The following is a 21,571-nucleotide window of genomic DNA, read 5'->3' on the forward strand; positions in this document are numbered from 1 at the left end:
ATCAAAGACCTAGGAATTAAGATAGACATTATGCAATTCCTAGAAGAAAACATAGGGTCAACACTCCAATATATAGACACAGGCAACCACTAATAGGACCCTAAAGCTCAGGAAAGAATGACAAGAGTTAATGAGACAATATCAAATCAAAAAGCTTCTGCACGCTGGGTGCAATGGCATACACCTCACCTGTAATCCCAGTGATTTAGGTTGGGGAAGTGGCTTAGCGGTTAAGTGCCACTGGTTAGCTCTCCAGCAAATCCCCACCCCGGACCAAAAAAAAAAAAAAAAAAAAAAAAAAACTGCATAGCAACAAAACCAATTAAGAATGTAAAGAGAATCTACAGAATGGGGATATCTTCTCTAGCTACTCTTCTGACAGATTTAAGGTCCAGAATATATAAAGAACTCAAAACAACAACAACAAAAACGCCAAATAAACTAATAAATGAGCAAATGATCTTAATGTCCAACATCACTAGCAATTAGGGAAATGCAAATTAAAGCTGTACTGATATTTCACCTCACACCACTCAGAATGGCAGTCATCAAGAATACAAATAAAAGCTGGCTGGAGAGGATGTGGAGAACGTGAACACTTTTTGCACTATTGTTGGGATGTAAATCAGTACATGCACTATGGAAATCAGTCTGGAAGTTTCTCAAAGGGTTAGGAATGGAATCACCATATGATCCAGCTCTATCACTCTTTGGTATTTATCCTAAAGAATTAGAGTCATCATACTCCATGATACATGTGTACTCATGTTTATAGCAGCATAATTCACAATAGCCAAATTATGGATGAATGAATAGAGAAAATGTGACATATACACACAATGGAGTTTTGTTCATCCATAAAGAAAAATGAAGTCATTTGCAGGAAAGTGGGTGGAACTAGAGACCATTATGGTAACAGAAATAAGTCAAACTCACAAGGTCAAGGCTTGTATGTTTCCTCTCCTATGTGAAAGCTAGAGAGGAAAAAGGAAAAGCAAGATTGGGGAAATATGCAGATCAAAGGGCGTTCAGTAGAATAAAGAGACTGGGGGAGGGGAAGAGGAGGGAAAGACGAAATACTGGGTAATGGTATTGGTTAATTTATATTTGTGTTTATGTAAGAGCATGTAAAAAAAACCCCACCATTTTGCACAGCTATAATTCACCAATAAGAATATGAAAAATCTTTTTCAATACATTTTTCTGCATTTATGTGGATTATATGATTTTTATACACCCATAAAGGCACACGCAGCATATATATTGAGTCAGCAGTGCCTACTAAGGACTCCAGGTTTGTCAGGCTACCTGTAGTATAGGGACATTACCTACAGTTTAAATCAGTGGGTACAAATGAGTTGAGTTTGTGGTGTCTCCATACAGCAAACCAGAAGCACATCCCTCCTCCTGGTTTTGAGAAGCGCCCCCATTATTGGCCCCTACCCTGTTTATACTAGGCTCTTTGCAAACCTTGTTCCCCCGCACTTCACAACCTGCGTGCCCGGAGGGGTGGCGCATGCCTGTAACCCCAGCCGGTGGGGAGGCTGAGGCAGGAGGACTGCGAGTTCAAATTCGCCCTCAGCAACTCAGGGAGGCACTTAGCAACTCAGCAAGACCCTATCTTTAAATAAAATGCAAAATAGGGCTGGGGATGTGGGTCACTGGTCGAGTGCCCTTGAGTTATATCCCCGGTACCAAAAAAAAGAGAAAGAAATATAAAAAAGGTCGGGGATGTGGCTCAGTGGTTGCACACCTCTGGGTTCAATCCTCAGTACAAAAAAAAATAAAAGAACTTTAATGTCTCTTCCCTAACTGCGCTTCTCCTCTCATCCATTATTTTCTCCATTCTTCTAAGTTTTAACAATCGCAAGGAAATGAGAAAATTCCCGCGTTGTCGCGCAAGCACCGCCCACTGACGGGAGACTTCCGGGTCCGCCCCCGGAGGCGTCCCACTTCCGCTGACGCCAGAGGTTAAAGGCAACCGGCAGCATGTCGGCTGGCGCTCCCTTTGAGCGGTTGCCGAGCGGAGCGTCCGTGTGACAGAAGCTGGGCGCAGGAGGCTGAAAGGAGCCTAGTCTATTGGCGGTGCACCCGGTCTGGGTGCTCAGGGTGTCCCGGACGCTGGGCGTGACAGTCGAGGCAGGGGCTAGGCTCCCGAGACCGGTAATGCCCCGTAGCCCCCGGGGAAGCCGGGAACCCCAGCCCCGCGGGCCGCTGCATGCCATCGACCGGTGCGGAGCCCTTCAGAATGAACAGGAAGAAAGGAGACAAGGGCTTTGAAAGCCCAAGGCCATATAAATTATAAGTATCTTTTCATTCCTCCCCCTTTTTTTCTCATTATTTCGTTTGTAATTGTTTGAAACCGACTTGGTGGGCCTTGAAAACGGTGGAAAAGGAGAGTCCTCTCGCTGTGATGGAAGTGGTCTTTGTAGGGTGATCATTATGAATGGCAGTGTCAATTAGCAGATATAGTTCACCATGCAGATTTAATAAATCTTTTTCTTAAAGTACTAAATTATTTCTGTCTAAAGAAATTTGGTTTTTGTGGCTGTTGCTAGATTTAAAACAAGCAAATCATTCCAGATTGTAGGTTTTTAAATGAAAGATTAACGTGTAATTTTTGAATTTATGTGGATTATATGATTTTCATACACACACAAAGGCACACGCATGCTTAGAACATATATTAATACTTGGATGGAGTTTGCTTTCATGTAATAATAGAAATTATTTTATGCTTTTGTATTTTTTAATATACAACCCATCAAGTTGTCTGCATCAACAACATAAATTTCCAGAGGAAGTCTGTTGTGGTAAGTTTTTTCTAAAAATTATAATGAATAATAAGTGTACCTTTCACAGTACTTGAACACTGTATATTCTTTCAGATAATGATGTTTTAAGACTAGCTAAGAATTAGAATTCAGATCTGTTTGATTCTGAGGTCCTTCTGTACATTTCTCAATCCTTCTCCTCTTTTCTTTTTCCTGATTACAATTTATTTCTTTATTGTGGAATATGAAAGCTTGTATAACCAAGCTTTTTAGAGTTGTGCATGAAATAACAGTAAGCCCATTGTGAGATCTCTTCTGTGAAAAAATTAAGATGAGTGGACTCACTTTAGTTAGCTTCTAATATGCCACTTCTTTTGTTTTCTGATCCTTGGCTGACCTAGTTTAGGTGGTATTGCTTTTTAGTGAAGTTTCAAATATAATATTTGAGATATGATCAAGATTTGTAAAGATTCTAAACATTTCATTAAGTTCATCTATTCTTTTGTGGTATTTATTTTTTTGGGGGGAGGATGGGTACTGGGGGTTGAACTCAGGGCAGTTGACCACTAAGCCACATCCACAGCCCTATTTTTTGTTATTTAGAGAGAAGATCTCATGGAGTTGCTTAATGCCTTGTGGTTGCTGAAGTGGGCTTTGAACTCTTTGAACAGTTATCCTCCTTCCTCATCCTCTCCAGCCTCTGGGGTTACAGGCCTGCACCACCACTCCTGGCCATTTGTGGTGTTTCTTTTGCAGTGTTCCTCACACATTATTATTTACTTTGTATCTTGTGGTAGAATACTTTAGGTGTATAATCTTGTATGAATTGTGTAGGAAAGGTATGAAAATTTGGAGTCTGTATAACAGGTTACTATAGTAGTCTGGTGGGGAAATGGTGACACCCTCAAGAATGACAGCATTTATGAGAATGGAATAGAAGGAGTTGACAAGGTTGATTGAATTACAGTGAACATGTATGGTAGAAATTTTTTCTAAATTGTGTGTGTATTAACTAATTGAATCTTCACCAGAATCTCATGAAGTAGATAATATTTTAATCGTAACTATAAGTGAGGTAGCTGAAAGAATAGAGGTTAGGTAACTTTCCTAAAGGAAAGTAGAAGAATAAAATATTAATATATCAATGAAGCTTCTGCTTACCTGCATCCTGGCAGAGAGGAACTTTTGGTATCAGCATTTTTCCAATCTTTTTTGGCACTAATCTGCAATTCCCCAGGGTTGTCTAGTTGCTTTGGTTTACTATATTGTAGTAAAGAAATAGTCTGTCCAGTGGTCTCTACTTACCCTTACCATAATAGCCCTTACTCCATTTTATAGGTATCCAATAAGGATATTTGCCAACTACTAAATAAAATATATACTATATGTTATAGGATTGGAGAAGTCTTTCTGTGTGATTGACTTTGTCTGTAACACCACTTATTATTTGACCTCTAAAAACTTAGTCTGACTATCGTAATGTTTCAGGACTTTAGTATTCACGTCAGATCAGAACCAAGATATAATAACTCAAGGAAGATTTGGAAATTTTCTTTTCTCCAGAACAAATCAGTACCTGGCAATTCGGCTACAGGCCATTCTGGGGTAGTCTTAGAAGATAAACTCTAGAGGCTGTGTGACCTCTCATCAAACTCACTCAAAGGACTCTCTTCTGGAACTGTGAACTGGCTGAGGTCTAGGAACTGAATAAGAGGTCATAAATTCCTCCTTTTGCACCTTGAGTCAAGTTTTTGCCTATTAGACCTATACTTTTTATATTATTGAGAAACATCATAAACTACCTTTAGTTTTCATTCTTCTAGACCCAGTAATCATTGGCCTTAGATTCCCTGTGAATCAAAAACTCTTTTTAAGCTGGGTGCAGTGGCATATACCTGTAATCCTAGTACTGAGTCTGAGGAAGGAGGATTATTTGAACCTGGGAGGTTGAAACGAGCCTGGGCAACATGGCAAGACTCTGTCTCAAAAAAACCAAACCAAAATGACAACAAAAACCTCCCTCTTTACCCTGTCTGTTTCTATGGTATATTATGTGCCTACTTTTCTGTGAGGTGTTTTTTTGTGTTTGTTTTTGATGCCAGGGTTTGAACCCAGAGGCACTTTACAGTTGAGCCACATCCCATTCCTTTTTGTTTTTTATTTGAGATAGGGTCTCACTAAGTTGCCTAGGGCCTCCCTAAGTTGCTGAGGCTGGCTTTTAACTTGGGATCCTCCTGCCTCACCTTTCTAAATTGCTGGGATTACAGGCATGTACCACCATGCCCGTCTTTGTTTGTGAGTTTTCAAGTGTTCATGGGCACAGGGAGAATTTCTACAGAGAGGAAAGATTGTAATTTGAGGCAAAGATAATAAGCAGAGTAATATTTCAGGTAATAATTTGGAGATGAACTCCAGAGGACTAGTAGAAGGATCATTTTAGGGAGAAAAGGAGGAGGAACACAGATTGGTAGTTGGCAGAAAAATGATTGAAGTTAAGGATTCAGGGGGAGCAGTGAAGAAAACCCCAGAAGTACTAGGATGGATTGGGGTGAGAAACTCTTAAACATGTAGGTGATCGAACAGAAGGACTGGGAGAGAAGTAATCATCAGGAATAGGTGTCTTGTCCTGGATAGTGAAGAATATGATGTCAGGATGGAGCTGTGATGAGGTACCTTTCAGATTGTGATTCCTTTTTTTTTTTTTCCCCCTTACCCCGGGGATTGAACTCAGATACTTAACCACAGAGTCACATCCTCAGCCCTTTTTTGCTATTTTATTTAGAGGCAGGGTCTCACTGAGTTGCTTAGGGTCTCATTGAGTTGCTAAGGCTGGCTTTGAATTTGTGATCCTTCTGCCTCGGTCTCTCAGGCCATGCACTGGGATTACACTGTGCTGGACTCAGATTGTGATTTTGATTTTTGTCCAGGAATGGAAATGAAAATTGTAGGATCTGGGGTTAAGGAACTTTAAAGTGGTGTTATTGGAAGGATCAGATAAACCTATATTGAAGTCACTTAAAAAATAGCAAAGATATGTTAGGAAGGAGTGTTCAGTGAATGTAGGGGGATTTAATCAATTGTGGAGGATGGTATGCCTGTATTAGTATGATCACAAAAAACAAGAGTAGGAAAAAAAAGAATATAAACATTTAGGTGTTAAGCAAATACTAAATGCCAACCACAATTTTTTTTTTTTTTCCTGATGCTAGGGATAGAACCCAGGGCCTCACATATGCTAGGCAAGCACTCTGCCCCTGAGCCATACCAATGTCCCTTAGCTATTTTAAGTAGGTTTCATGTAGTAAATTGTTCAGTTGTCATAATATCAGTACAAGGTAGTTAATATCATTATTTTTGTTTCACGGATGAGGAAAATGAGGCACAGAAAAATAGAGTATTCCAAGAGCATAAAATTACTAAATGGTGGAGCTAATACTTGAATATAGGAGTTTACCCCCATAACACATTCATTTAACTATAACACCATTCTCCTGGCTCTTGTAGTGTGTATTGTATAAAATCCTATAAATGGCCTAGAAGTAACAGTGAGAATTTGTATTTTTCCCCAATCTTAATTTATAGTGAGTGAGAGAATAAGTAGTTTATTGTCAATGGGGAGTCAGGAGATATTTCATTTAAGGATAGAAAGTGAAAAGAAGATTTTTGAAAAGATAGAAAACACAGTATGGTTAAGGTGTGAAATGGTCAGAAGAGGTTAAGCAGCAAGAATGAAATAAAAGTATAAGGTTAGAATACTTGGGGAACTTGCGTTTATACCAGTGGCCAATGATGACAGGAGGCTTGTAGAGGTTAGGTGGTATCAGGGCATGCTTTCCCTGTCTTCCTGAAATATTCTCTGTCCACTTTTTTGTTATTACTTACCTTACTGTAGGAAGCCAAATCATGTTCTTACCCACCCTTGCTCAAGTACATATTGATGACACTTCCAATTCACTTTTGACATTGTTGTGTTGTTACTACTTGCTGGTTTTCAAATAATTGAAGCTCATTTATTTGGAGTGGTCAATGGATGACTGAATTACTGATTTAAGAAAATATTGGTCTTCCAGCTACAATTGCTCATGGCTTACACTTTTAAACATAAAACCTTCATTAACAATATTTTTGCCTTTGACCTATTTTCTATGTTGCTTCTACATGGATCTGTATAGATGGTCTAATTTAAGAGTGTGTGATTCTCTTTGGGAATAGGGGGCAGAGGGTCTGTATAATTCCAGGCTTTTGAACAATTGGGCTTAAGGTTGTTTCAAAACATATTTAAGGGACTGGGGTTGTGGCTCAGTGGCAGAGTGCTTGCCTAGCATGTGTGAGGTCCATCTATAACTACAAACAAACAAATAAATAAAATATTTAAAGCCTTTGTGCCCAGAGGCATTATGGAATAGTGGGAATCTATTGGGATCATTTAAATGTATCTGTGAGTTCTCCACTTGATAAATTTTTTTAAATTTTATTCATTTATTTGTAAAAAGTTAATTTGTTTTTTGCACTTTTCAATAGCACTTAGCTCTTAGAGCCTCTCTGTAAAAAGCATAAAGTAGCACTTATCTCTCAGAGTTGGTATTAGGAATAGAGAATACATAATGAAAGTATACAGTATAATATCTGTCATAGAGTAGAAGCCATTGTAATCTAGTTCTCCTTGGTGACTGCTTGAGTTTCATTGTAGATATCCCCATTATATCCTCTTAAGTTTTCCTGCTCACTTTGCAGCCCTTAAAATGTTACTATATTATGCCCTCTCATATTTCATGTTTGAGTATATTAGTTTTCAAATAGTGATACTAAAATCACTGGTGATGTGCTCCACGTTTCATCTGTCTGTCTTTCCCATTTGATTGAACAAATAAACAAATGGTGAGTGGTCAATTTATTTATCTGTCTGTCATCTCTTAGGTATATGCTTCAGATAGATTGCATACCACACAGCAAACATGGTAGAACTATGGACTACTTGGTAGGAAACTCTTCTGCATTTTGAAATACCTACATGCCTGAGATTTTCTTTTAGCACTTGCTATTTCACATGTCCTGATTTACCTCCTATAAGCCGGGACTCACACTTGTTGGCTTCAGTAAGACAGGGTTTTATTCCCCGCCTTTTTTTTGCCTCCCCATGTTCTTTCACTTACCAACCTGTTTGATTCTTTCTGCTCTTTTATTTTCTTCTTCTTATTCTCTGTTTGGGTTGCAGTCTATCTAAAAATTGTTGTATTTGAGTGTATTGAATACTTGTATTAACTTAATTTTCACTGATAGTTCATATGAATGATAAGATGGTATAGTATACATAACTCAGACCCCATTCATTCACTAGGACAATCATGTTAAAATTAAGATATTTGTAGAGAATTTGTGTGTATGTAGCTATTTAGGATGTTATTTCTGGAGGATAGTATGTTTCTAAGTAGTAGAAGTCAAAGGAATATGTTCTAAAACATACCAATCTTTATAATAAAGCTGTTATTCTTTATCTTTTAGGGCTTTGTGGAACTGACTATATTTCCTACAGTTGCAAACTTGAATAGAATAAAGTTGAACAGCAAACAGTGTAGAATCTATCGAGTAAGGATCAATGATTTAGAGGCTGCTTTTATTTATAATGATCCAACCTTAGAAGTTTGTCACAATGAATCAAAACAGTAAGTTGTACACTTTAAAAGTCAACATTTCTGTCAATTTTTTTGCTGTTGTGTTTAATGATTGGATTACTTATTTTTTTTCAGATTATTATTAGATTCTGGATTTTTTTTTCCCACTTTGCACATGTATTTCAGGTGGTTTTGTTCTCAGTATTGTCTGGTACCAAGTTTCCTTTCTTCTTACCAAAGAACTTAATTAAATCTTATTAGCCATTTTCCTGTTTTAAATTATTTTTAACTATTTACTTAATAAAAAATAAAAGTGATTTTCAGTGTGTTGGGTGGTCACCATAATTCTTAGGTCAAAGACTAACTTAAAATAGTCTATAGAATATTTTGTCTATTTTAAAATATCATGAAAATATTACGTGTAGGCTGGAGACAGTGGTGTATACCTGTAATTTTAGCTGCTCTGGAGGGATCTGTTCTCAAAATAGAAAAAGGGCTGTGGATGTAGCTCAGTAGTAGAGAATACCTGGGTTCAAACTCAGTATTGCTCCCCTGAAAACATGTCCATTACTATTATAAATACATTTGAGAGTACTTGTTTTTTCAAAGCTTCAGTAGCATTGTGTCATATCATTTCTGTGATTCTTGGTATTTGGGGGGTAGATACCAAAAGTCATTATATACTCTTAATCAATATGATATTTTAAAAAATTAACCAGTGTAGTGTGTGTAATCTTTTTATTTTTATTTTTTTCTTTCTGGTACTAGTGTTTGAACCCAGGCTGCTCTACCACTGAGCTATATCCTTGGCTCTCTTTTATTTTTTATTTAGAATTGGCTGATCTTAGATTGGTAATTCTCCTGCCTCAACCTCCTGAATGGCTAGGATATATAATTTTTGCCTTAAGGCATCAATCAATTCTTAAATTGTGTTCCCAATTGAGCAACATGAGCATCACCTAGGAACTTGTTAGAACTGTGAACTCCCAAGCATTAACCCAGACCTACTAGAGACTGTGGTCAGCATCTTACAATTTGTGTTCTAATAGGCTTTCTAGGTGATTCTGCTGTAGGCTGTTGCTTGAGAAACACTGCCATAAGGGTTTGGGGACTGTTGAGAAGGGAAACTTAACTTGTGACATATTTAAGATCTCAGTAATCATTGCTTCAGAATCTTTCAAACTCAGAGAGGAGACGTGAAAATGGTGTTGAAAAGTCCAGGGACTCTTGAGTTACTCCTTATAACTTCCCATCTCACATAGGTGAGTTCTTAAAATTACATTGTTTTTAACAGTTGCCCTTAAAACTTACATAAAAAGGCTCATTACAAGATTTTCTCTATCCCCTTTTCTTCAGGAGAAAAGAAATCTGCCTTTAGAGTACTAAGTGTTTACCTCTAATGAATGAAAAGGACATCTTTAAAATGAGCTTATAGGGGACTAATTGTTTTGCTAGAGGAAAAACATATCTATCATATTTAGCCTAGAACCCTGCTTTTGATGATAGGGTAGGAAGCCAGATACAAAACATGATTTGCACATATGCTTTACCAATGATTTATTTCTGATGCTCAGGACTCATAGCAAATAATCTGTTATAGTGCAATGACAGGAACAGTGGATATCCTGTTACATTAAGGAAGCAAACTTTGCTACTTACTTTGATGATACCTCCTAAAATTTTTCTCTAGTGATATTGATGATGGCTTATCCCTTTGTTTTGTTTTGGTGTTGGGAATTGAACCCAGGGCTGCTTAAATCACTGAGCTACATTCCCTACTCTTTTTATTTTTTATCTTGAAACAGGCTTGCTAAGTTGCTGAGGCTGGCCTCCAACTTGTGATCCTCCTGTTGCAGGGATTACAGGCATGTGCCACTGCACCTGGCACCTTATCACTTTTAGTATTAAAAATAAAGGAAATGATAAAGGAGAAGCTTTTCAAAGATTATGTTAGGAAATTAGGAAAGATATAGTTTAAATTTTCCTTCCAGCTAGAAGCAGAATTTTATTGGCCATGGTCATTAGTAAATGTTTAACTAGCATCCCCTGCTTTTTTGCCTAACTTCAAAATCTTTACTACTCTTTAAAGAGAGATGATTTTTTTTTTCTGATTTTATTATCCCATTACTTGTTTTAAAAAGAATTTGGAATTGGTTTTAGAGTTTTATTAGATAAAAGTTGTAAAAGGTAGATGATGAAATTGGCATAAAAGATAAACAAACGGATGTTGGTAGATACACATTGTTAAGTTACCACAAGAGTCTTAGAAGAAAACTGCAGGTTTGGTTCTCATTTCTAGTTGTCATAACAAAGAGGGAAACATATTGTTTATGAGACTCAGAAGACACAAGACAGAAACACACCGATTATTCAGAAGAAATATTACTTTTCTTGGCAACTGAATATAAAAAATATCTCTCATGGATCACATTATATTTTTAAAGGAAACTTTGGGAAATACAGCTAGTTAACATTTTAGCATGTTCCCAGACACTACGGTTATCTTTCTTGTTTCTAAAATAACTTTTCTTTAATGTACCTATAAAGTTTCCAATAAAACTAAAATGAGAATTAACTTGTAGTGGTTTTGAAATTAAAAAATAAAACTTAAAATTCCATGGTAAAATTTGATCTTAATACATTTAAATGTCCTTTTTTTAAAATTTTTTTAGACATTGATGGATCTTTATTTTATTCATATATTTGTATGTGGTGCTGAGAATTGAACCCAGTGCCTCACACATGCTAGGCAAGTGCTCTCCCATTGAGCCACAACCCCAGCCCTAAATGTCTTAATACTCAAAACAAGTAATGTACTATTTTATCACATTTTTTTCTTATTTGTTTTAAAGTTGAGGCACCAGCTCCTCCCAGTTTTGATAGAATGTGCTCTCAGATTTAGCATCTTTGAACTGTAGAAGGATATGCAGGAAGGAAAATTTCAGATAAGAGATGAAAAGACATGTCTGCTTATTCAACTGTATGTTAATTGACTTGTTAAATTGCCTTTTAGAATTAAAAACCATATTGGTTATGTAACATTTCTACCCCCCCACCCTTTTTTTGGTTAATTTTTTTCCAGTAAAATAATTTTAGCACTTGGAAATTTTTCCAAATACATTTTTAAAATTTGAATCTTATGTGTTATAAAATAGATATAGATATAGTTCGCTTCCAAAGGAGCTGTGGGTCTTTGGTTGTTTTTTTTTTGTTGTTGTTGTTTTTGTGGATGGGTAGCCAGTATGGCTGATATCTGTTGCAAAAATCTGCACCTATAGTTTTAAAAAACAAATGTTCTTTATTCGACAAAGGATTATCATTTTAATTTAATATGGTTTAATAAATAAGAATTGGTTATCCCTTACCTGAAATACTTAGGATCAGAAATGTTTCAGATTTTGGAGTTTTTCAGTTTTGGGGGTATTTACATAGATAGACTTTACTGGTTGACCATCCCTGATGGTCAAAATATTTCACATTTTGGATCTTAGATTTTTGAATTAGGAATCCTTAACCTGTAATAGGTTCTTAGAATTCTTTTGATTCCTTTAATTTACTAGTTTTTTAGTATTCCTTTATAGCATTGTTCCTTTTTAAGCTATGTTTCCATGAGGAGAGCTGGGAGTTGGAGTTGGTGGTAGTCATAGGGCAAAAATCACAGAATTTTTCTGAAAATTCAAAAGCCTATAATCTTGCTCTAGTAATTTCTGAGTTCATGAGTTATGAAAGAAGACATTTCATTTCTATACTAAAACCAAACTATCAGAAGATTGTTCCTCATGACTGGCTTCCCAATAGAGTACATTTATGATAACTTACCCATTTATTTGGACCAGTTTACATTTTCTCAGGAAATGAGATTAAGTAAAAATAATTACCCATTAATAAAGAACAATTAAGCACTCTAATGTGTAATGTTTAAATCTGGATTACTTTTTGACTAAAGGTTATTTTCTTTTATTTTTTTTAACCCAAGGTCTAATGCATGCTAAGCTCACTCTAATACTGAGCTACACCCTTGGCCCTTCATATTTTTATTTTTGAATTTCTCAGATAACTGGGGATAATGGGATAAAAGTTCTGTCGCTATATCTCTCAAATTTCATGTTTTTAAAATTTTATTGAAAAGTCATTGTAATATGTAGATAAAATAGTTTTAAAATGAGATGGTATGCTAAATGTTAGTGAGGATTTGGACTAGTACTTTCATATATTGCTGGTAAGGATAACAATAGTACAACTTTTCTGGAACACAGTTTGGCAGATTCTTAGAAAGTTAAACATGTTTACCATATGCCTCAGCAGTGTCACTCACAAGTATTTTATTTACACTATAGAAATGAAACTTATATTGATACAAAAACCTAAATACAAATGTTCATAGCAGCTCTATTTGTGACAGCCAAAAGCTGAAAATTGCCTAAGTATACTTGAGCTGGTGAAAGGATAAATTAACTGTGGTAGAGTCAGGCAATGTAATGCTATTATTGGTTAAAAGGAACACAATATTGATATGTCTAACAACTTGGCTCGATTTCGAAGACATACTGAATAGCACAAGCCAGTTTCAAAAGGTCACATTCTGTATGATTCCATTTATTTGACACAAGGGGTAGCACTCTTTTAGGGTGATGGCAATGTTTTTTATCATGATTATGGTGGTGGTTACTTATATCTACATGTGTTAAAATTTATAGAACTGTATACCAAAAGGAAAGAAAAAGGTCATTTTTATTGTATGATAATAATGAAAGAAATAGATGATATGTTAAAACACAGTTATTGGCAAGGAATGTAGTTCAGTGGTAGAAAATGTGCTTACCATGTTCAAGGCCCTGAGTTCAATCCCCAGCACCAGAAAAAACAAAGAAAACCCACAGTTCCTGTCTTTAGGTTGCCTCTGAAGTTTTACAGCTTTTATTTTACATAGTTATCATAATAGAAAAATATTTTTAATATATTGAGTAGTCTGTTTACTTTCAGAATGTAGAAAAGTATAGTGACTTTGACATTCCAAAATTAATGAAGAATGTGATGATCATAATAATAGTCATTCAAGAGCCTTCTCGGCACATCAGTCAGTGTGTCAGTTTCATGAGAATAGTCATGTAACAGTGAGCGAAATATATATATGCCATTATCTTTGTAGTTTAATAGTTTCTAACATGGTGAGTAGAGCAATAGTTAACTTGGATAAAAAGTATTCTTAGGAGCTATGTAAGAATCTTAATTCTTATGAATTACATTATGCTTAAAAACAATTGGTGTCACATGAGATCTAAGAAGAATCTTGGTGAAATATGTAACTTAATGTTATTACAAATCATTTTTTCTCCCCTCTTTCTCCAGGAGGAATCTCAATTATTTTTCCAATGCATATGCAGCTGCAGTTAGTGCCGTGGATCCTGATGCAGGAAATGGAGAACTTTGCATTAAGGTTCCATCAGAGCTATGGAAGCACGTTGATGGTAAAGTACCAAGAATATATTTACTACATTAAATTCATGTAAAATTCAGAGATTTGAAAATTAATGATATCTAAATTGTAAATAAATCAGTTTAAATATATAGGAGGAAGAAGAGGAGTTGAAAACTTTGTCTGTCTTTTTTGTGATACTGGGGATTTAACCCAGGGGCACTCAACTACTAAACTTCATCTGTAGCCCTTTTATAAATTTTTTTTATTTTGAGACCGGGTCTTGCCGAGTAGTTGTCCGGGCTAGCCTTGAACTTTGTCGTCTTTCTGCTATTTTAGTATCAGGAGTTATAGGCATGCCACTATCACTGTTGTTTTTTAAATTTAAAATTTTTACTTTAAAAAAAGATGGACAGGACAAATTGTCAAGATTTGAGAGCCTATGCCATATTAAATCATTTTAGAATTATAGCATCTTATAGTAGGATAGATCCTGAAAAATAATCTGATTCAGCTTCTTCATTTTATAGAATAATAATCTGAAGTCTACTGAGAGTAAGTGGCCTACTGAATTTCATTTAGCTAATTACTGGTGAAGTCAAAACTGGAACATAGGATTCCTGGTACTTACTCTATATACTTTAGAGCATATTCTTTCTAAATCTTACATTTTCAGCCATTATAATTATTATAAAAAGCTTTTGCCTGCCTTCATTTAGCCTTAAAAAAATTAACTGAGATAAAAAAGACTTTTTGTTTTTGCTTTCTATATGACTGGGGGTGGGAGAATTCAGGGAGGTTATACAGTATAGGGACCAGCCATTAAAGTTTATCATTGTTGAAATTATTGTAATATTTGGAGATAAATTGAAGTAAAATTTTAAAAAAATATTAATGAAAGCAATACATGTTTATCAAACATAATGAAAAGCTTAAAAGAAAATGCAAATTCTCGGGTAGTCCTGTTCGTATACATCTTTCTTCTGTACTCTCCAAAATCAACTACAGTGAACAATTTTTAGGGAAATTTAAAAGAAGAAAAAATTTGAAAAGAAAATTCGGGATTGGATTGGAAAGGCCTGCATGTGCATTGTGGGAATTTTGAACTTTTTTCTTTGGGCATTATATGTTGTTAGAAATGTTGAGAGGAGGATGTGATATAACCAGAGCAGCAGTATTTTGTGAAAAGCAGTAAGCATCAATTAAACTGATTGGAGTAGGAGCACTGGTAGAGGTAGGCTCTTGGGTTAATATAAGTGGAGAGAGAATAATAGGCCTAACTAAGGTACAGAGTATGGTTTTTAATATAAAATTCAGGCTTTGACTCCCATTTTATATTCAGTATAACTCTTTATATAGATCACTGTTATTTATATATCAACAGATGTGTGTATTTATTTGTTGCAGAGTTAAAGGTTCTGAAGATACACATTAATTTTTCTTTGGATCAGCCAAAAGGAGGTCTTCATTTTGTGGTACCCAGTGTAGAGGGGAGTATGGCAGAGAGAGGTGCTCATGTCTTCTCTTGTGGGTATCAAAATTCCACAAGGTAGATTATAAATTCTTATATATTTCAGTTAATTTTATTTTTCAATTTATTTTATCATGAATGTGCATGTAATATATTCATTTAATGTAAAATGGGAAGTATGAATTTGATTTCCCCAAACATATACCTCTTCCTAGTTATTCCTCCTCAGTCATGTGTCTTTCCTTTTCCTCTTTCTTTTGCAAGTCTGTTGTTCTAAAATAATTATCTTACTTGATTCTTTAACTTTATATGGAAGTTTAAAAAAATGCAGAAAATTACAGAAATTTTAAGTGTAAAGCTCAATAAATTTTCACAAGTGAATGAACCCATTAAATCCATATCTCAAATTAAGATGAAAAACATTACCAGCATCCCAGACACCCCTTGTGCTTGCCTCCATTCATTGTTTCCACAGAGCATTCTGTTTTCCAACTATATTATTTTCTAAAATGCCAATTTAGTTGTTTTTGAATTTGATATAAATGGAGTCATATGTATTATGCTCTTTATATTTGGCTGTTTTTGTTCAAAATTGATAGTGAAATTTACCTACATCTTTGTGTGTAATTGTAGTTCATACATTCATATACTCTGTAATTTGCTACACGTTACTGGAATGTTTTATAGTAAGTTTACTCTCCTTAGATTATTAACTTCTCTAAGCCCATTTATGTTTCATTACCAAGTACCAACCCTGACACCATAATAAGACCTGACCTAAATTGACAGTCAAATAAATTTTGTATCTTGTTTTATTAGTACTCAGTGTGAAATTATGCAGTATATCACATAATATCAAAAAGCAACTTCCATACCTATAGACTAGATTCTGAATATTAATTATGTTTCATAAAACTTAATTATAAACTTTTTAATTTCTGCAAATGAATGCTACATAAAAAATAACTGATTATACAAGTTAAAATTATTTTTAACTTAAAAATTGGAAAGTAGGAATTGCTTAACTGTTTATCATTTGAACTGGAGTTGCCACACAATATATTTTTTAAATATTGCCAAATGATTTTTGGAAGTTTTTTTTTTTTTAAATCAGATTCTTTGAAAACACAGAGTAAAAACTTCATCAGTGAAATAAAATATCTTTTTATACATTTTTAGAAATGGTAAAATAACTTACATGTGGAGACAACAATGTAGGATACACTTTCAATATATTTTCTATACTGTCAATCTTTGTTCTAGATTTTGGTTCCCGTGTGTTGATTCATACTCTGAATTATGTACATGGAAATTAGAATTTACAGTAGATGCTGCTATGGTGGCTATATCCAATGGAGATTTGGTAGAGACAGTGTATACCCATGATATGAGGAAGAAGACCTTCCATTACATGCTTACTATTCCTACAGCAGCATCAAACATCTCCTTGGCCATTGGACCTTTTGAAATACTTGTAGATCCGTATATGCATGAGGTAAGTCATAGCTTCTCCCCTCTTGCTCTCTTCTATCCTTTCACTTCTTGTTAAATGAAGAGTATTAATGAAATAATGTCTTTCTTAACTCATCTTCCAGCTATCAAGAATATCACTAGAGAGAAATTATATATTATTTTTTATTTTTAGAAACTATGTTAATTACATTTTAATGACATGAATTCTTGAGTGAATTCCTCTCAAAAGGAAAGAAATCTTCATGAGTTTGCTGACTAGAATTTGAACCCTGCCTCAGTCTTTTTTTCTCTTTTCTGAATACAATGAAGTGAGAATAAGTCTTGCGCTTAAAATTCTGTTTATTTATTTATTGGTACTGGGGCTCTAATCCAAGGGCACTTTGCCACTGAGGTACATCCCCAACCCTTTTTTATTTTTAGTTTGAGACAAGGTCTCATTAAGTTGCTGAGGCTGGCCTTGAATTTGCAATCCTCCTGGCTCAGCCTCCCAGATTGCTGGGATTGCCAGCGTGTGCCGCTGTGCCTGGCTTGCTTTTTAATTTTGAATATGTGATTTTTCAGATTCCAGAGATGGGACTTGAACACTCATAAACACATGTTAAGGAAAAAGAAGACATTAATAGTGAACAGAATTAGTAGACATCAGTCTATACTCTAATCAGATTATACTTGAATCTTTTAGAATACTAAGCACCATGTTGTAAAAAATCTAAAATTTTAATATATTTGAAATGGTCTATTTTTCATAACACAGTTCTTTCTCCATCTCGGATATTCACTTTTCCTGTTGTGATGTACCAAACTTTTATCTAACTTAAAATGATTACCACAGATTCTTTTTCTTATATGAAACCTTCCTGGGTATTCTCTTCTGTGCCGTTGTTGAAGTCATTAATTTGAAATAGAATTATCATATGAGTCAGTGATACTTCTGTGACCGGTGAACTATTACCTAATAAGAAAACCAAAATTGCTACTTGTATTGTGAGCATTTCTTATCTCCTAACTACCAGTAAGCTTCTGTAGCTTTCATTATGTATTTGAGATTTTAGAGGCCAAATATAGTAATTGTTCTTTATATACAGTTGGTTAGCATTAACTAAAGTACTAGGATGGGAGGCTGGGGATATAGCATAGTGATAGAGCACTTGACTAGCATGTGCAAGGCTCTAGGTTCGATCCCCAGCACCTTCAAAAGAAAAATTATTAAGAGAGTGCTATAAAATGCATAGTGTTCAATAGGTTAGATATTTATAAATAAGAGGTAGGTTTTGAAAATTCTTTTTATGTATTCCTATCAGAAGAAATTTTAGTTTATTTTGGAACCAGAGTTTTATTTTTAATAGGTCTAAGCATTTCACAGATTTATAATCCATCATGAATTTAGTATTTTCAATACAATGAATATTTTGTAAAGGTGATTAAAAAAGTAATTAATAATTTTATCATAGCATTTACTGTCAGGATTATGAAATTTATAAAAAAATATATATATAGAGAGAGAAAGAATTGAAATTTAGGAAATTTAAAATATAAACGTTAACCCTTAACATTTAGATGACCTCCCTGGCTTTTTATTTTCAGGTTACTCATTTTTGTTTACCCCAACTTCTTCCATTGCTTAAACATACCACGTCATACCTTCATGAAGTTTTTGAATTTTATGAAGAAATTCTTACATGTCGATATCCATACTCGTGTTTTAAGACTGTATTCATTGATGAGGCTTATGTTGAAGTGGCTGCTTATGCTTCCATGAGCATTTTTAGGTTGGTATCTCTTCACATTTGAAATGCCTAAAGTAGAATAGTGATATGAGGAAAGCTTTCTGATTTTATAGGCAGGGTTACTGTGAGGTATGAACTTTCTCCCCTTAATTTAAATGTAATTGAGTTGAAGAAAATATTGTGTTTTTAAAATTTAAAATTGTAGAAAAACATGAAGAAAATTTTAAAGTAACTTTAAAGACTCATTGTCTTCATCCAGAATTAATAGATGTTAATATTTTGCATGTTTTAGTCTCTTTTTTTGTTTATAAATTTTTAAAAATCATACCCATAGTTTAGTTTTTCTAGTAATATTTAAAAATATGCTGATACCATCAGAAACTTGTTCATGGAAAAAAGTAGAGAGGATTTGTTTTTCATTCTCTCCTTTTCTTTCTTTCTTAAACTTCCTTACCTGCCTCTCTTCTTTTATTCCTTCTTTGGAAAATTCCAAATGTCTGTTTTATGTTTCAAAGTCAGTTATTTTACATTCCTTGTTTCTAAATTTTCTCATGTGTAAAATGGGCATTCCTCAGGGTGTTGTTTGGAAAGTCCAATGAGATAATGTGTTTAAAGATAAATAATAAAACAAAGTTAGTAATTATTAGGAAAGGTTTTGTTTTTTTGTTTTATTGTTTTTTGTTACTGGGGATGAAGTCAGGAAGCTTTACCACTGAGCTACATCCCCAGTCCTTTTTATTTTTTATTTTGAGAAAGATTCTTGCTTAGTTGCTCAGGGTGGCCCTTGAGAGTCCTCTGCTTCACCCTCCCCAGTCGCTGGAATTTCAGGCATGTGCCACTATATCCAGCATTGTTCCCTGTGTTAAGCAGCAGTTAAGACTATAAATTTCAGCCAAGTTCTGAAAAGATTAGAAAGTATTCTGGGAAACTTTTCTGGTTTTTATCTTTTGTGTTTAACTTTAATTCGATTATTTTAAAAGTATGATTATTTAATTATTAATTATTTTATTTTGACTGAATAATGATTTCTTTATTTTAATTAACTTCCTCTTCATTTAAATTTCAGCACAAATCTTCTACACAGTGCCATGATTATAGATGAGACACCTTTGACTAGAAGGTGTTTAGCCCAGTCCTTGGCCCAGCAGTTTTTTGGATGTTTCATATCCAGAATGTCTTGGTAAGTCATTTTAATGTTTACATTACCTCTGGGTTCAATTCAAATAAGAAATTGAATCAGAAAGGTTTATTTCTCTTTTCTTGCAGTGTAAGCTGACCTTTGCTCTAATTGTAGATAACTAGCTTAAAAGATACTATTCTCTGTGTATATCTTAGAAAAGTAATGAATTTAAATTTCATCCTAACTTTTTGGCTGTAAAAATCAGTATAATTGCTTCTGTAGTAAAGTCAGATTTTTAAACACAATTTCTTAAAGAATAGACTTAAATGTGCACAAAACTACAGTGAGAATTCTGATGCTAGTGCTCATAGCAGTTGGAAATGTTCAAGGTAATGTTTAAAGCAAAATAATTCTCTACATAAAATAATTATGTTGTAGAGAGTTCCTTGCTAGTATTCAACTGTGTACCACATTGCTTGAAAGAAAGGAGAGATGAGAATATTTTTTTGGACTAGAAGTATGTCTCAGTGATATAGTATTTGCCTAGCATGTACCAGGCCCTGGGTCTAATCCTCAGCACTGCCAAAAAAAAAAAAGCCCCAAACCCTTCTATTTTCTTTTTGTTTAGCTTGAGATGAGTTTGAAAGAATACAAAAAAATTTCTTGAAGATTACAATTTCTAATTGCGAACATTTTGTACTCTGCATATTGTATAAATCCTGGCTTGTTATTCTTTCTTGCTAAATGGGAAAGGGGAACATTTCTGATTTATAATTTTCCTAACATTTTATATAGTTTAATTAAAGAATGGTGCCTGAACATGATAGGCAGATGCCTGGACAGATGGATATATTTATGAATGAATAAATGAGTGAATGATGCCAGTTGTCTTTTCTCTGGAGAAACATAACAGTAATTAATAGTTCAACTTCATGTTTTGGATACCATTGAAAATTATGTATAGAACTGGGCATATTGGTACACGCCTGTAATCCCAGAGAATCATGAGGCTGAGGTAGGAGAATCACAGGTTTGAGGCTAGCCTAAACAACTTAGTGATACCCTGTCTCAAAACAAAACAAAAAAATGAAAAGGGTGGGAATGTGGCTCAGTGTTAAAGCCCCTCTGAGTTCAATTCCCCCTGCCCCCAACAAAAGAGAGAAAAAGAAAATTATGCATTGGATTAGTAGTAAAGAAAGCGGAATGTTGAACTGAGCAGTGCAATCCTTGTTATTCACAGGTATTTCTAAAGAGGCAGATGGTCAGAGCAGAGTTGGTAAGGAGAGAAGCAACACTGTTGAAATAGAGCACATCTATTGATAAATTATACTTGAAATAAGATTGGAAAGTAGTCTTATAATTAAAGATTAAGCCAGATGTAAAAAAAAAGGCATAATGAATGGGCACATCAGACAGAGGAAGTTAGGAGCCCAATAATTTGTTAATCACTTTCCTTTTCTTTAAGAAGGCTGGAGGAGGTTCATACTAGTTGCATTATTCTTTTTTACTTCATCTGAAGAGTTTTATGATTAAAAATAAGTTTAAATGTTGACTTTTTGCTTAGGTCTGATGAATGGGTGCTGAAGGGAATTTCAGGCTATATTTATGGACTTTGGATGAAGAAAACTTTTGGTGTTAATGAGTACCACCATTGGATTAAAGAGGTAATAATAGCTAGATCCCTTACACACTCATAAGTCAGTAAGATACAATAGTATTTTCCTGGTTTCCAAGTTATATGTGCTCATTTTGTTTTGCTTTTTTTTTTTGGTTTGGGGATTGAACCCAGATCTTCCCAACATGCTAGGTAAACACTCTACCAACCCCAGCTCCCATCATGTGCTTTATTTTTAATGACTGTAAAACATAACTTGAAAAATCTCTAATTTTCCCTCATAAAATGAGTGTCAATTCACTGAGAAAAAAAATTAGTTATCTGTTTTATCGTCAATTTCGGCCCCTAACAACTTTTCCCTAA

General features: G+C 34.6%; 1 protein-coding gene across 2 annotated transcripts in view; it reads left to right on the forward strand.

The window, feature by feature from the left end:
- Positions 1-1,975: 1,975 nt before the first annotated feature.
- Taf2 (TATA-box binding protein associated factor 2) overlaps positions 1,976-21,571 on the forward strand; it is an 80,311-nt gene continuing 60,715 nt past the window's right edge. For both annotated transcript variants that reach the window (XM_071602159.1, XM_071602160.1), the window contains exons 1-9: positions 1,976-2,301; positions 2,759-2,813; positions 8,277-8,437; positions 13,736-13,854; positions 15,210-15,351; positions 16,537-16,768; positions 18,331-18,515; positions 19,540-19,653; positions 21,158-21,257. In XM_071602159.1, coding sequence (XP_071458260.1) covers positions 2,219-2,301; positions 2,759-2,813; positions 8,277-8,437; positions 13,736-13,854; positions 15,210-15,351; positions 16,537-16,768; positions 18,331-18,515; positions 19,540-19,653; positions 21,158-21,257 — 1,191 coding nt within the window. In that variant the 5' untranslated portion in view covers positions 1,976-2,218. The remainder of the gene's footprint in view (positions 2,302-2,758; positions 2,814-8,276; positions 8,438-13,735; positions 13,855-15,209; positions 15,352-16,536; positions 16,769-18,330; positions 18,516-19,539; positions 19,654-21,157; positions 21,258-21,571) is intronic.

Source organism: Marmota flaviventris, chromosome 15 (genome assembly GCF_047511675.1).
Source record: "Marmota flaviventris isolate mMarFla1 chromosome 15, mMarFla1.hap1, whole genome shotgun sequence".
Lineage (NCBI taxonomy): Eukaryota > Metazoa > Chordata > Mammalia > Rodentia > Sciuridae > Marmota > Marmota flaviventris.